Here is a 13,429-nt window from a genome sequence, read left to right on the forward strand (position 1 = left end):
TACACCCGGTACACGTCCAGGTACAAAGCCGCAGTATCACAATTGGAAAGTGCAAAACTTTGATTGAAAACACAATTGCCATCTTAACAGCCAAATCCAACATTTCAATTGCCCATCAGTTCTTCGAATTAGTCAAACAAGAATCAGTATCTCTGAAATTGCAACTACCTACTGTCCCACGCGGCCGTTCAGCGTCCCAAACTGATGATGAAGTTTACTTTCCACAAATATATGTGGAAACTTTCATGGCTGCCATTCACGATTTAGGCGAAAGGTTCGATAAAGAAAACCTGCCCCATGTCGCACAACTGGAAAATATGATAGTCGGCTCCCCAAGTTTGACGGAAGAACAAATTTCCTGCAAGTTTCCCGATATTGATACGTCACAATATTTGAGAGAGGTTGGGAATCTCAGAGCTTTTTTGAAATCAAAAAATGTATCAGAAGCAACTCCTCAACAAATGTGTAGTTTATTTCATGAAAACGACACCTTACCAATCATGTTTCCGAATGTGGCAATCCTCATACGATTGTACTTGACTTTGCCATGCACGTCTTGCGAGGCCGAACGTTCGTTCAGCACACCCAGACGGATCAAGACATATTTGAGGTCAACAATGACCCAAAACAGGCTAAACCACGTGTGTGTGCTTAATGTACACAAAGAAAAAGTCGATCGTCTCGACAGAGAAAACCTGATGGCAGAATTTATTGCTAAAACATCAGTTCGAAAAAATACGTTTTGTGGTTGAATTGTTGTATGATTGTTAGTTTGTTTCGCTGTTTTCATTTTTTTCGTTGGTTGTCATTTGATGTTTATGCGACACGTGTGATAGTTTGATGTAACTGCACCCTGGGTTTTTTTTTCGGTCATTTATCAGTCCTTAACCGATTTTTTAGCAAAATGTCCGAAAAAAATGTAGTCAATTCGGTCAAAATGTCCGAAAAAACAACGTTTCTCAGCGAAGCTGAATGCTGTAGCTAGTCAGGTAGTGCAAATTTTGGTTTGTATCAGCTACTTAAAAGGAAATAGTTTCATCAAAAAATGACCGAAATTTTTCAATCATTTCGGACAAATGACCGAAAAGTCTCTGCGAAAAAAAACCTGACTGCACCCCCGGTAATTTCTAAAACTCTACGCCTATGGCCGATATATTGTATCGGCTAGTTTTTGCCGATAAACATCGGCCAGCAAAAGCACACTCAAAACCAGCCATACATGTCTTTAGAAGAAACACAAGTTGCTCAAACGTGCTTGCATAGCACGAACAATTGTTGCGAGAATAGAATTTTCCGCCCATTTTAGTGCGCGCATCTAGAAAATGTTAATACTGTATCTCTTAGCTGCCATTCAAGCAGGAAAACTTTCGAGTTTTACGTTGCTTCAACGATTGATGACATTGAATCAGTGTAACAAAGGTGAATTTTTTGTTAAGAATCGATGAGAGTACCGGTGTACTTCTACACTAACCACGCGCAACTTATTTCAAGTCTTACGTCACAATGTCTGACTTTGATCTCCGAGTGATATTGATAAGGTAAGATTCGTTACAAAATTAGATCAGTAGGGTATCACAGCAAGATGCAGCAAAATTTGCCAAGTTTTGTTATTACAGTAAGAAAGAAAAGGCCCAGGGAAAATTAACTTTCGCTCACATGACATGCAAAAATAAACCCAAAGAAAAAATCCTAGTGAAACTTTGCACAGAAGATAATAGTAGCGTCATTGTAGAAGTTTTCCGACCCGTGCCCAGAGCATTGTGACGCAAGAAGCCACACGACCTCGATCGTTCGGTGGAAGTTAATCAGTTGCGGCGTATTGCAGCTACACGGCGCTTTGACTCTCCAAGCGCACCTCGTTGGCCTGATGGAAGCCTTCGCTGAAATTTTAAAAAGCCTTCCAAACCGTAGCCATAGCTCTTAAATGGCGAAGAATTCAGACCGGACACGTTTGTCCGCCGTCAGCAAAAACGAATTTTGAGGCCTGGGTTGTTTCTTTTTTGTTTGGTGTTTTTTTGTGATTAGTGTTAAGAATGATTTTTCCATTACAGCAACTAATGCATAAACTTTCTTGGACTGGTTTGTTGCTTAATAACTTTGTAACAAATTTTGTAGCTGATATATATCGGCCGATATATATCGGTATCAGCCTAATTTTTTTATAAATATTGGTATCGGTATCGGCCTGAAAAAGTGATATCGATCGAGCTCTAGCTAGAGCATAGATTTGACTATGGTTAGGGTTAGCGGAAAGTGCGATCAGCGAGGGTTAGCGGAAACTGCGATCAGCGACTTCGGATTTATGCTATCTTTCTCTCGATCTTTTCAGGGGGAAATTTTTTAAATGTTTGCGGAAACTGCGGTCAGCGACTTCCGCTTTTTTTAATTTTTTCTCTTGATCTTTTCAGGGTACAAACTGAGGGTACAAACTGTTCAGGGTACGAACTAGGTTGCATCCTTATGCACAAGCCTTTGTTTATTTAGAAATAGGTGAGGGCTGATTACTAAAAGTGGGATTGCAAGTTGGAGTACGGTACACAAAACTGATCATGGAAAGTCCCCATTGTTGCACGGGAATACCTGTAGAAAAACGTGACAATGACTCATTAAGTTTTGATGATTTTGAAGCCCACTACTTGAGGGGCAATCGGCCTGTGATCATTACAAATTGTCTTAACCAGCTCCCATGCTCTAAATGGGGCGTAGAATACTTGCTCAGAGCTGTTGGAAGAAATAAGGTAACAGTTCGTGGAAAGACTGATTCCCAAGATTATAAGGTACAGTAATTTAATTTTGTAGTTAAAGTAGGCCTCCAGAAACTGGTGTATGTTATTTTATCAGTTCAGTAATGGATTGGCTGAGGTTTTGTCGATATTGCAGTTTTTGAATGTCTTGTTTTAGTTCTAAATAGTTCATACTAAACCCTTTAAAATTTGTATTGATTCTGCTCAATTTTTGCTTGTGTAACTAATTCAAATAGCAAAATAGTTTCATTCATGCAGTGTGCACTTCAGTTAAGTAGGCCATAGCCCTATGAAGGGCTGCAAGCTATAGCCCTAAGAAGAGCCTTAGTAATTTCTCTTTAGAGTAGTGTACCGGTACTGTTCATAATCAAGAGAAAAATCAAGGACTAAAGCCGCAGGGGTGCCACTCTGCAATCAATGACATGCCTTTAAGTGTCTTGCCACATGCTCTGGAGTGGTGTGGAGTAAGCACCCCATCGAATCGGGGTTCTCACCACTAAGTCATATAGTATTATATTTCAAGGACATATCTTTATTTAGCAAAATCTTTGGGATAGATTAATTTTCCAGCATACAATTAATCTGTAATTTCAAATCATTATTTGTTTATCATTTATACGTTATTTATTTACCACTGAAATTTTCTGAATTCTGAATAGTTTGGGTGTTCATCGGGACAATTATTGTTTCCGACACTAGTTGCAATATTCATCTGATGAAAGTAAAAGCAACAACAAACAAGTTGGTTTATTGCTTCACTGACGTTTCGCTCACCATGACAATGCGCATCCTCAGAGCAAATAACATCCAAAATAAAATTTACAAATACTGCAGTGCGGTTGAAGGCAAGAAAAAATCACACTATTTGGGAGAACTTGCATTGCTTTGCATGCATGCACGACAATATTGCACGTATGATTAAATTTAAGATGACCATATTCTTTTTCTATTGTTTTTAAACAGTTGACGAAATTGAGTGAGCCTTTCTGAGTATGCTATTTTCTTGCTCTTTTCTAATTTAACTGAATACTAATAAGTTTAAGTGTTCATCAGGAGGAATATCATTTCTAGCACCAGTTTCAACGTTTATTTGGACTTGGTGAAAGTAAACGCAATGTCAGCAAACAAGTTGAGTTAAAGCTTATTTAATGTTTTTTAGGTAGGCAAAGCATACACAGTACGAGAAACTACCTTTTGTGATTACGTTCAAGATCTTCGCAAAAAGAATCATAATGCTCGCACTTCATACATGGCTGTGCAAAATATCAGCAAAGTTTTTCCTGAATTGCAAGTAAATGAAACTACACCTTTGCTGTTTTTTCTTGCAAATTTGAATGCCTTGTGATATGTCTCCTAGTTTATTTGGGATATTTTTAAGCAAAACAAGGTTAAAAATGACTGAATATTTAGATTTATATATTTACTACAATGGTAGCTCTGAAAACGTATGATTTATAATGTACAGTATGATACACAATCTACTGTGTTGTAACATTTGCAAATAGTTGCAAGTCTATGTTTGGTCTCTACCAGGCTGGATGCAAACAAATTATTACCGAACTTTACTTGGAAGACTTCTGAATTGGTATATGCTGTATTACCAGTTTAAAATAACTTTAATTTGTAGTTGCTGATGCTTTCAGTGATGGAATTTTGTGAACTTGAAATGATCATATCAATTATGTATTTACCGTATTTACTTGATTGTAAGCCGCGCTTGATTGTAAGCCGCCCTTGATTGTAAGCCGCAAATACTGTTTACACGCAAAGCTGAAACTGTTTAATGTTAAGTACCATAAATAAAACTGACAACTCTTTTTTTTCTTTCGTGTGCACGTCATAAATGCATGCGACAATTTAAAATGCACGTCACAACTTCACAATTGTCGGCATCAGACAACGCAGTACGGCAAAACATCTATGGCAAAGTCGACAAGGAAAAAGGCAAAAACAAAAAATGTAAGCCGCCTTTGATTGTAAGCCGCCCTTGAATTTAAGCCGCAAACATGACGGAAAAAAAAAACTTTATAAGCCGCGGTTTACAATCAAGTAAATACGGTATTAGTTTCGTGTGATGTACAGGATGAATGTCAACTTCCCAAGTATGTTGGAAAAGTTCATAATGGTCCTTTCCTGTGGGTTGGACATGAAGGTCATTATGGTAAGAAGTTTTGAAAGATTTTATCTGCTCTATGGCACAGCTGTAGTTTTATTCATAGTGTATGTTCAGGGTCTTGCAGCTAAATTGGAATTTTTGCATTTTTTTCCGTAATTTCCCGATTTCAATACTGAAAAAGTAAAATTATCATTTTAACTGTTTTAATGGAATCCTTACAATCTATTTAACACAATTATTCAATATAATGGATGGCCCTTTTCTTCGATAATTTTGAATATTTTCTGGCGAAACCGTGAACAACTTCTCTTCATCGGTATTGACATTCCGGAATGCTAATCGAATGGCTGCTTTAAGAGAGTTGAGGTTAAGGTGTGGAATTGAATTAGACTGTCCTTCAATCACGCTGAATAGTAGGGTCCAGCTGATGCCCCGACCTGAAGCAAAACACCATAACTTTTTTTTATAGGTGACTCTTGGTACAAAAATAATATTTATGAAATTTAAGACCAATCTATTAATGTTTAGTGGGTCCAGGTTTGAATTGAAAATTAAGAACTGAGCACTGAGCGGAAACCGGCCTCCTGTTATTAACAATTGTGCAATTATCTTTGCGTAAATCTACCACGGACTTTTTATATTTGTGTTGGCATTTGAACGATATGGAAATTATTATAAAGAGAAGATAAGGACTTTTTCTAACACAAACTAACACGCCAGTGATGCATTTGCGAAAGTTTTTTGTGAAAAAAAGATATGTACCGGTACGAAATGAAATGTTCGTAAGTCGAATATCCGTAAGTTGAAAAGTTCAGTGGGTCAAAAAAGTACAGCCATCATTGTGTTACCTCTGTTAGCAATAACTTACCTAATATGTCACATCGCAGAATATTGCCATTACGATCCAGACGCCAGTATGCTAATGATGATTGAAGGGCGGAAACGTGTTTGGATGTTCTCCTGCGAACATCACAACCAACTTTACCCGAATCCTTTAGGTTCAAAAGGGAAGACCATACAGTCACAAGTGAGGTTTACCCTAGTCATATTCATAACCAGTTGAAGTTTTGGTCGTAGTGGCAAATTAACTAAATGAAACTTACAATTTAAACCAGTTATTTTAGGTCGACATAGGTCTTTAGTTTGCTTTGTTTACACTTAACTTGCAATCTGAATGCTGTAATCACTTTCAGACAAATATTGCGGCAGTTCATGTTTAATCGTTTTCAGGTGGCTTGTGATAACCCAGATTTGAAAAAGTTTCCAGAATTTCCAAACGCAACATGCCATTACTGTTACTTGACTGCTGGGGATATGTGAGACACAGTTCTTATTGTTCTATTTCATTCTTACAAGCAATTTCAAATATAATGCTAATTTTGTATTTTTCTGGCATATTACATGATGTTTCGGTAGTTGTAGCTTCTGATAACTTGTAGAGTTGAATAGAAGTAAACGTCGTCAACTGTCTTCCCGTTACCGTTCCAGTCACGTTTGATTAAGTCTCTTTCCTTTTTTAGTCAAGGACAGATTTTTTGCAGACTTTTAATCCCCGCTTTCTGGTGGCACCAAGTCACGTCTTTGACTGATTCGGTTTCAATGAATGTCTTCTTCGGTGATGCTGGGAAAGATAAATATATAACTCGGATTATGCAAGAACCGGTGTGGCCCGCGTTTCGCTATTGGCTCCTCAATGTTGTCGAACAGGTATATATTTTTTTTTCATTTTAGAATGTTTTGGTAATGATCTCAGATTTTTCTTTGTCGGTGTGTTCGATTTTGTTTCATATCTGATCGAACGCTCTTCGTGATGAGTTGCTAACTTGTCCGAGCAAGCAAAAAGCCGCTCTCTACAATTTAGATCATCTTCAGTATCTCTAAACGAATTTTGCTCAATCGAATATTATTACCGATCACATTTGGATATGCGACTCTCCGAGATTTTTGGGAAAAACCATGGATCGTTTTCCTAAATTTTGTGGCAAACTATAGTTGTATAATATTCTTGCAGAACAGAACTTATTCTTCTTTTTCGCGAACTCTTGAGCGCTTACAAATTTGTGTGGAGTACTTGTTGCTGAAACAATTTCACGAGGTGGCGTCTTTGAGCAACGTAAACCTTTTAATTGCCACAATCATGGACTATCTTGAACTGGAAAAGCTTCCAGAATTTTCTGGGTGAGCATTTTTTTACAATTATGTGGTTAGTTCTTATCGTCGTATTAACTGCCTGTCAAAGTAAATCATCCTAAACGCACGTGGTTTTAGCCGTTGCAGTAGTATGTTGTAGCAATCAATTTTTTGTTTCACCTCAGCGGTGCTTTAGTAAATAAGTTAATTAATTCTTCATCTGCTCCAGACTCAATTTTTTTTTACAAATTCTATTGTGAGTCACTTTGTGTATTGGACTTGTGGCGTACAAGTGTGCGAATTTTGATGCACTTTTCATCGTATAGCGATTGTCACTCCAATAAATGATTTTTTTCCAGCGGTGGAAAACATCCGCCTCCGCTTAAAATAAGAGGACTGCGGTGGAGATGACGTCACGGATGAAATCATAGAAGTACATGAACATACATTGGTGGTGAGAGGAGTCTTCAGTATCCGACATGCTTCTCTTGTGGAGTCATTTGTCATATGAAGCCTCGCATGAGTGTACTTGATTCAACGAGGCGCAAAGACTGCTAGTATACTATCTTCAATTCCCATGTTGAAACTATAAAATATTTATCTTTACAAGTTCCAAACATATCCGGCTCAAGTTAAACATGGAAGATTTGGAGTCGGATCAATTTGACTTTGACGTGTCGCGACGCTGGGGTCCGACCCAATTGTGGGTTATTTGTAGTTTGATTTTACCGCCTTCCTTAGGGCTATAACCCTTTGCTAATAATTTTCTATCGAATTTTCCCGTTGCTCATTGTTTCACTAGACAAAACACTCAGTGCAATTTTCATACCGTTGTCAATGCAACCTGGTTCAGTGTTGAACTCGGTTGCAACCAACAATTCCGAGAGCTCCGCAACTCTATCGATCAAAATACTAGTCTATTGCCATCCACTTAATTTTGAGATCGTTCGTTAGCTAGCCAGATCGGAGAAAGATATTCTTGAAAGCTTGACATCAAAGTTGTAAGCTAATAAGTTACATGGCCGGTAGTGTGGCTGGGATATGGTTTTAACCGTAAGTGTTTCGTTTCTTCATCATGTTGCTTGTGCTAAGCTGCACATAATAGCAACTAACTATGTTGTAAGACAAATGGACGACACAAAATAAAATATTTTGGTTGATTGGTTGGCTTTTGAATCTTTATCCTCGGACTGACAAAGTGTTGGTAGGTTATTCCTAGTAGTTTCGCATGCATGCTTGTAGAGGTTTTTGACGCGGAGCCGGTTACCGAGATGGCAGATCACGACTAATCAAACATGATTAGATCTGTTCAAGAAAATATTGTGTTTTTGCGCTTAAACTAGGCTACGTTGCAATGTAGGTAGAATTTATTTTGTCAGTCCAAAGTACATCTATGTGGAGAGAGTGCTGAAGTTCTGCTATGGTTAGACACTAACTAGACCTTCTCAACCATTGTAAACGTGTGAAAAAGTCCTGAGTTTTTGTAGAATAGGCTGCGAAGGACTTCAGTAGACTGATTTATTGCACATTTGGTGAATACATTTCATTGACATGATAAGGAGGAAATAAATTTTAAAGTCACCTATTTTTTTCTCCGACTGACTATGGCTGAAGATTTCTTTCCAATAAGAATACTCATTCACTGTTTAAACCCCCTTATCCGAGAAGCTATATTAAAGTTGGTGAAGCGTGGTGGCAAGAAAGAATGCCTTCGCAAGTGTACTTGTTTTTCTAACAACGTTTCGACATCGAGATATGTAGGTGATTTGAATATCATTTTAACAATCAAACGGACACTTGTACTGGTACCTAATCTGTTTGAAACTGAAATGCAAGACGGTCAAGGTGACTTTAATTAGTTGTAAAGTATAATGACTAGTCAGTAATACTGTGATGCAGCTTACTTTGTTCGTTTACAAAGTTGAAATGCAATTACATTTAGGGACGGGGGCTTGGTGGGAGTAAGTCAAGTCAATTTATTTTGTTTTAACAGCGCCATATATTAACAAACAATCAGAGTAAAATGTAGTTGTCAAAACAATGCATTGTACAACTGTTGGTTAGATTATGGCGCAATCAGGATGGTAGCGAAAGACCATAAGCAGTCATCTAGTCAGCCACCACCCCGTCACAGTAAATCTAACTACACATTCATACACACTAGTGTGCAGAGGCAGGCACACTACTTCATTGAATAAAAAGGTTCGCCACTGAGATTGAAAAACAACTGCTGTTGGTTTGAATCTGCATCCTCAAACTGAGTAAGCCGAGGATGAAGATTCAAACCAGCGACCAAGAATTAACCAACGACCAATAAGTGATTGCGTGCTATAATAGGCTACAGCACTTGCGAAAGTTTTCTTGAAATAACGGGGAAAAACGTGAATACCACCACCGAATTGCAACAATTTTTATGTAAAGCATACAAAAACAGGGCAATTTGATACTAACTATAGAGAACAAAGATTAATAAGTACGATATGATGATATAGGGGAGACCGGGGCACAGTGAATCACAAATGTTTATTTTTGCATTTATTCACATTCAAATCAACATAGAAACATAAAATTTTGTCACACGATTCCGCATAATCTAAACTATACATGACTTTAATGCAAGATCTGCTGCACTTTTACTTTTTGAAATTTTGCATTTTAAATGTAAACAAAAAATTGATTCACTGTGGACCGGTGCCGGTACACAGTGAATCACGGTTACAATCAGTTACTTTTTAAAAGTGAGACATAAATTTCTTCTTGTAAATAGGCAAAAGGAACAGATCCATGAGCTACACAGAGGCGTAGCCATAGGGTGGGGGAGGGGGAGCCATCCCCTCGATTGCAAGCTTGCCTCCCCCGGCATTGAAGTTTTATTTTTGATGATCTGTTCTACAGCTTCTTTCATCAACTCCGGAGGAGTAGCACCAACTTTTCTTGGCTTTTTTTTAGCTCTAGGCATATTTAGTTACAAACGTATCTAAAATAAAAAAAAAAATTTTATACACATATCACAGTATGCTAAAGTCCGGTACACAGTGAATCAAATCCGCCATTGATTCACTGAGGCATGATTCACTGTGTACTATGCCTATCCTCAAAACAAAAATGAGAAAAACGTGCTTTTCTCAAACGAGTTTAGTTTTAAGTTTTATTCCTATTTATGCCCACTTATAACTGTACTTTTCTATATAAACACTCTTGCATAAGTTTGACCATGCACAAAGATATGATCAAAACTCTTCAACATAATTTTTTTACTTTTTACTAACGAAATCGACAAATTCTATCTTGGACAAAATGCTGAACTATGCTCCGCCTGTGGTTTTGCACGTGAAACGAAAGCTTTACTGTGGTCACGCAACAGCGATTACAGAGAAAATTTGATATATACTTTTTACGTTTGATCGGGTGATTCACTGTGTACCGTGATTCACTGTACCCCGGCCTCCCCTACTGTAAAGGTAAGTTATCCTTTGTATTGAGCACTTAAGGTACGCATGTATATTCATGTAACAGTTGGTTTTTGACATTTTTTTAAAGCATTGGAACGGTAAATCTTTTATATCGTGTGAAATTTCACTCCACACTTGCACACACAAGAAATGGAGTGTTTTTTTGCCAAAGTTTGTTTCAAACCTGGGAAGAAAAAATCTGGTTTTAGCCTTATGTCTTGTATCATGTTGATGTATGTCGTCTAGTTTAACAAAGTAGCCAGAGAAACATGCTGGCAAAAAATTATTTTCGTACTTGAACATGAACTGTGCATATGCCAGCTTTGCAAGGTCACACACTTTTAATACCTGAAATTTGCTGTACATGTAGGTCGTCGAGGTTTTCCTGTCACCAAACAAACAGGCTCTAATAAATTTGTTCTGAATCACTTCTACCTTGTGTATTAACGTTTTGTTGGCCCTACCCCAATTAATTATTGAATATTGAAGATTTGATTGAAATAATGAAAAGTAAATTAACCGTAATGTGGATATTGGGACATAGTATCTGATTTTGTAAGCAATGCCACATACTTTACTCAATTTTGTGCAAAGGTCAGATATATGGGCGTTCCAGTTCAATCTGTGGTCCATCGTTACTCCAAGATATTTTACTTGATCAGTTTTGTTAATGCTTTGGCCGTTTAAGGTGAGAGAGAACGATTTTGCAACAGGAGGATTTCTACAAATGATCATAAAATTAGTTTTAGTGTAATTAATCGATAATTTATTAGTTCTCATCCATACATCAATCTTTTTTATTTCTTCATTGGCTTGTTGTTCTAGGCAAGTCAAATTATGGTGTGTCATGTTTAGGCTGGTGTCATCCGCAAAAAGAGTGGTCATGAAAGAGGACGCAGTAGGTAGATCGTTTACATATAATAAAAATAACAAAGGACCAAGGACTGACCCTTGGGGGATGCCGCATTTGACCGTCGAAAAGTTTGATGATAATGAGTTAAGTTTGGTGCATTGTTGTCTGTTGGTTAAATAAGACTTCATCAAGTTCCATATTTTTCCACGCAAACCATAACAATACAATTTGTTCAATAAAATTCCATGATCAACAGTGTCAAATGCTTTACTCAAGTCAAGAAAAATGGAGCACGTATAGTTATTGTTATTTAAGTTTTTGAGTAAATGATCATATATGTGAGTTATACTGAGTTCTGTCGAATCGTTTGTCCTAAAGCCGTGTTGACTGGGAGTTAATATATTATTTTTATCCAGAAATTTGATCATTCGTTCGTACAAAAGCTTTTCAAGAATTTTGGAGAAAGTGGGCAAAAGAGATATTGGCCTGAGATCGGTTAAAGCGGTGGGATTGGATACCTTTGGTATTGGGATGATTTTAGACAGCTTCAGTGGATCTGGATAGGTCTCTTGAGCAAAGCAGTTGTTGTATAATCGAGCAAGGATGGGTGAAATAATACAGTTTGCAAGTTTGATGAATTTTGTCGGGATATCGTGTATTCCAGGAGAGGTTTTTGTTTTCAATGTCATTATGATGTTTGAAACCTCACTGGGAATGATGTCTTCAAGTAAAAAACTGGATTGGCATGTTGTTGTTAAAAAATCTGAAGAGGATACGCCAGTTGGTTTAATTTTACTTGCCATATTAGTACCAATATTGGTGAAGTGCTCATTCATTATGTTTGCAAAGTGGGTTGATTCAGTTTTGTGTAAAATGTTATTTATTTCCATATTGGTGGGAAGCGATGATGTTGACTTGGATTTGCTAGTGATCAATTCGTTAATTACTTTCCATGTCTTCGATGCATCAGCTTTGTTTGCTTCAAATAAATGAGTGTAGTGTTGTCTTTTAGCTAATCTTTTTATATGCACCAAGCGGTTATTGTAAGCTTTATATTTCTTTACTTTCATGTCGTCTTTGTGCTTATAGCACGCTCGATATAGTCTATTTTTTGTCTTTATGGATTTAAGAATTCCTTTTGTGATCCAGGGTTTGTTTTGCAATTTGACTTCTTTACGGGATAATTTCCTTACAGGTGCGTGTTTATTGAGTGTTTTTTGGAACGTGTCTATGAATTCACAGAATTGTGTGTTGACGTTGTTTTTTGTAAAATCAAGGGAGTTCATAGCAACATGCATTTCAGATAAAAAGTTTTCATTGTCAAAATGCCGCATACATCGTGTCAATTTCGGAACTTTGGTTTTAAGGAAATTCAAATTAGTTACGCTCAAGAACACTGGTAAATGATCAGAAACATCATATAAACAGATACCGCTGGTTTTGTGTTGTTTTTCAATGTTTGTATAAATATGGTCCAATAAAGATGGTTCACTAATTTTAGAAAATCTAGTTGGATGGCTTATCATGGAATTACAACCTATGGCCACAAGTGAGTTCAAATATTCTTTTACTTTAGGGGTTTTATTTTCATGCATAAGGTTGATGTTGATGTCTCCGCAAATGATGTATTGTGATTTCGTCTTCTCAATTTCCGCAATAGTTGATATTATCCTGTTTTGAAAACTATCAATATTTGGTCCAGGATGCCTGTAGATGACACCCACGACTGCGCTGCCTTGAGAATTATTTTTTATCTCGATCCAGAGGTCTTCACAATTTGGTACATTTAAGCTAATATCATTACGTATAGAATATGCAATATTATTTTTAATGTAAAGTGCAACGCCACCAGCATTTGTAGGAGAGTTTTTGTGTAAAAATTTGTATTCGATGAGGTTAAAGTTATCAACACAATTGGGTTTTATTTTAGTTTCAGAAATTGCAATAATATCAGGTTGGTGATTAATTTCGGCCAAAAACTCTTCGAGTTTGTCTTTATTTTTACTTAGACTGCGGGTATTGAAGTGGAACAAGGAGAGCTTTGTTTTTTTACTTTCTTGAAAGAATTTTTTAGTATCAGATGTAGAGAGGTAGTTTTTGGAATCGAAATTGATGTTAGTAGTGGACATTACAA

At 37.0% G+C, this 13,429-nt stretch overlaps 1 protein-coding gene across 2 annotated transcripts; it reads left to right on the plus strand.

Annotated features, from left to right (window-relative positions):
- The first annotated feature begins 2,412 nt into the window (after positions 1–2,412).
- Positions 2,413–8,205, plus strand: LOC145785481 (lysine-specific demethylase 8-like). Of its 2 annotated transcripts, XM_082597130.1 has the most exons (8): positions 2,413–2,777; positions 3,904–4,035; positions 4,827–4,905; positions 5,748–5,887; positions 6,091–6,176; positions 6,402–6,567; positions 6,872–7,038; positions 7,350–8,205. In XM_082597130.1, exons 1-8 carry the CDS (start codon positions 2,550–2,552, stop codon positions 7,399–7,401), a joined length of 1,050 nt encoding a protein of 349 aa, XP_082453256.1. In that variant the 5' UTR covers positions 2,413–2,549; the 3' UTR covers positions 7,402–8,205. The 2 variants fall into 2 exon arrangements, with proteins under 2 accessions (XP_082453256.1, XP_082453257.1); XM_082597131.1 differs by lacking the exon at positions 7,350–8,205 and having other exon boundaries at positions 6,877–7,032.
- Positions 8,206–13,429: the final 5,224 nt, after the last annotated feature.

The sequence above is a fragment of the Aplidium turbinatum genome, chromosome 16, assembly GCF_918807975.1.
Source record: "Aplidium turbinatum chromosome 16, kaAplTurb1.1, whole genome shotgun sequence".
Taxonomy (NCBI): Eukaryota; Metazoa; Chordata; class Ascidiacea; order Aplousobranchia; family Polyclinidae; genus Aplidium; species Aplidium turbinatum.

What these genes read in the sequence shown, in the direction of transcription:
- LOC145785481 (XM_082597130.1), top strand. Translation starts at nt 2,550, where the DNA reads ATGGAAAGTCCCCATTGTTGCACGGGAATACCTGTAGAAAAACGTGAC. An exon ending in CTGATTCCCAAGATTATAAG is followed by an intron (nt 2,778 to 3,903) that starts GTACAGTAATTT and finishes AATGTTTTTTAG; the next exon opens with GTAGGCAAAGCATACACAGT. An exon ending in AAGCTTCCAGAATTTTCTGG is followed by an intron (nt 7,039 to 7,349) that starts GTGAGCATTTTT and finishes ATTTTTTTCCAG; the next exon opens with CGGTGGAAAACATCCGCCTC.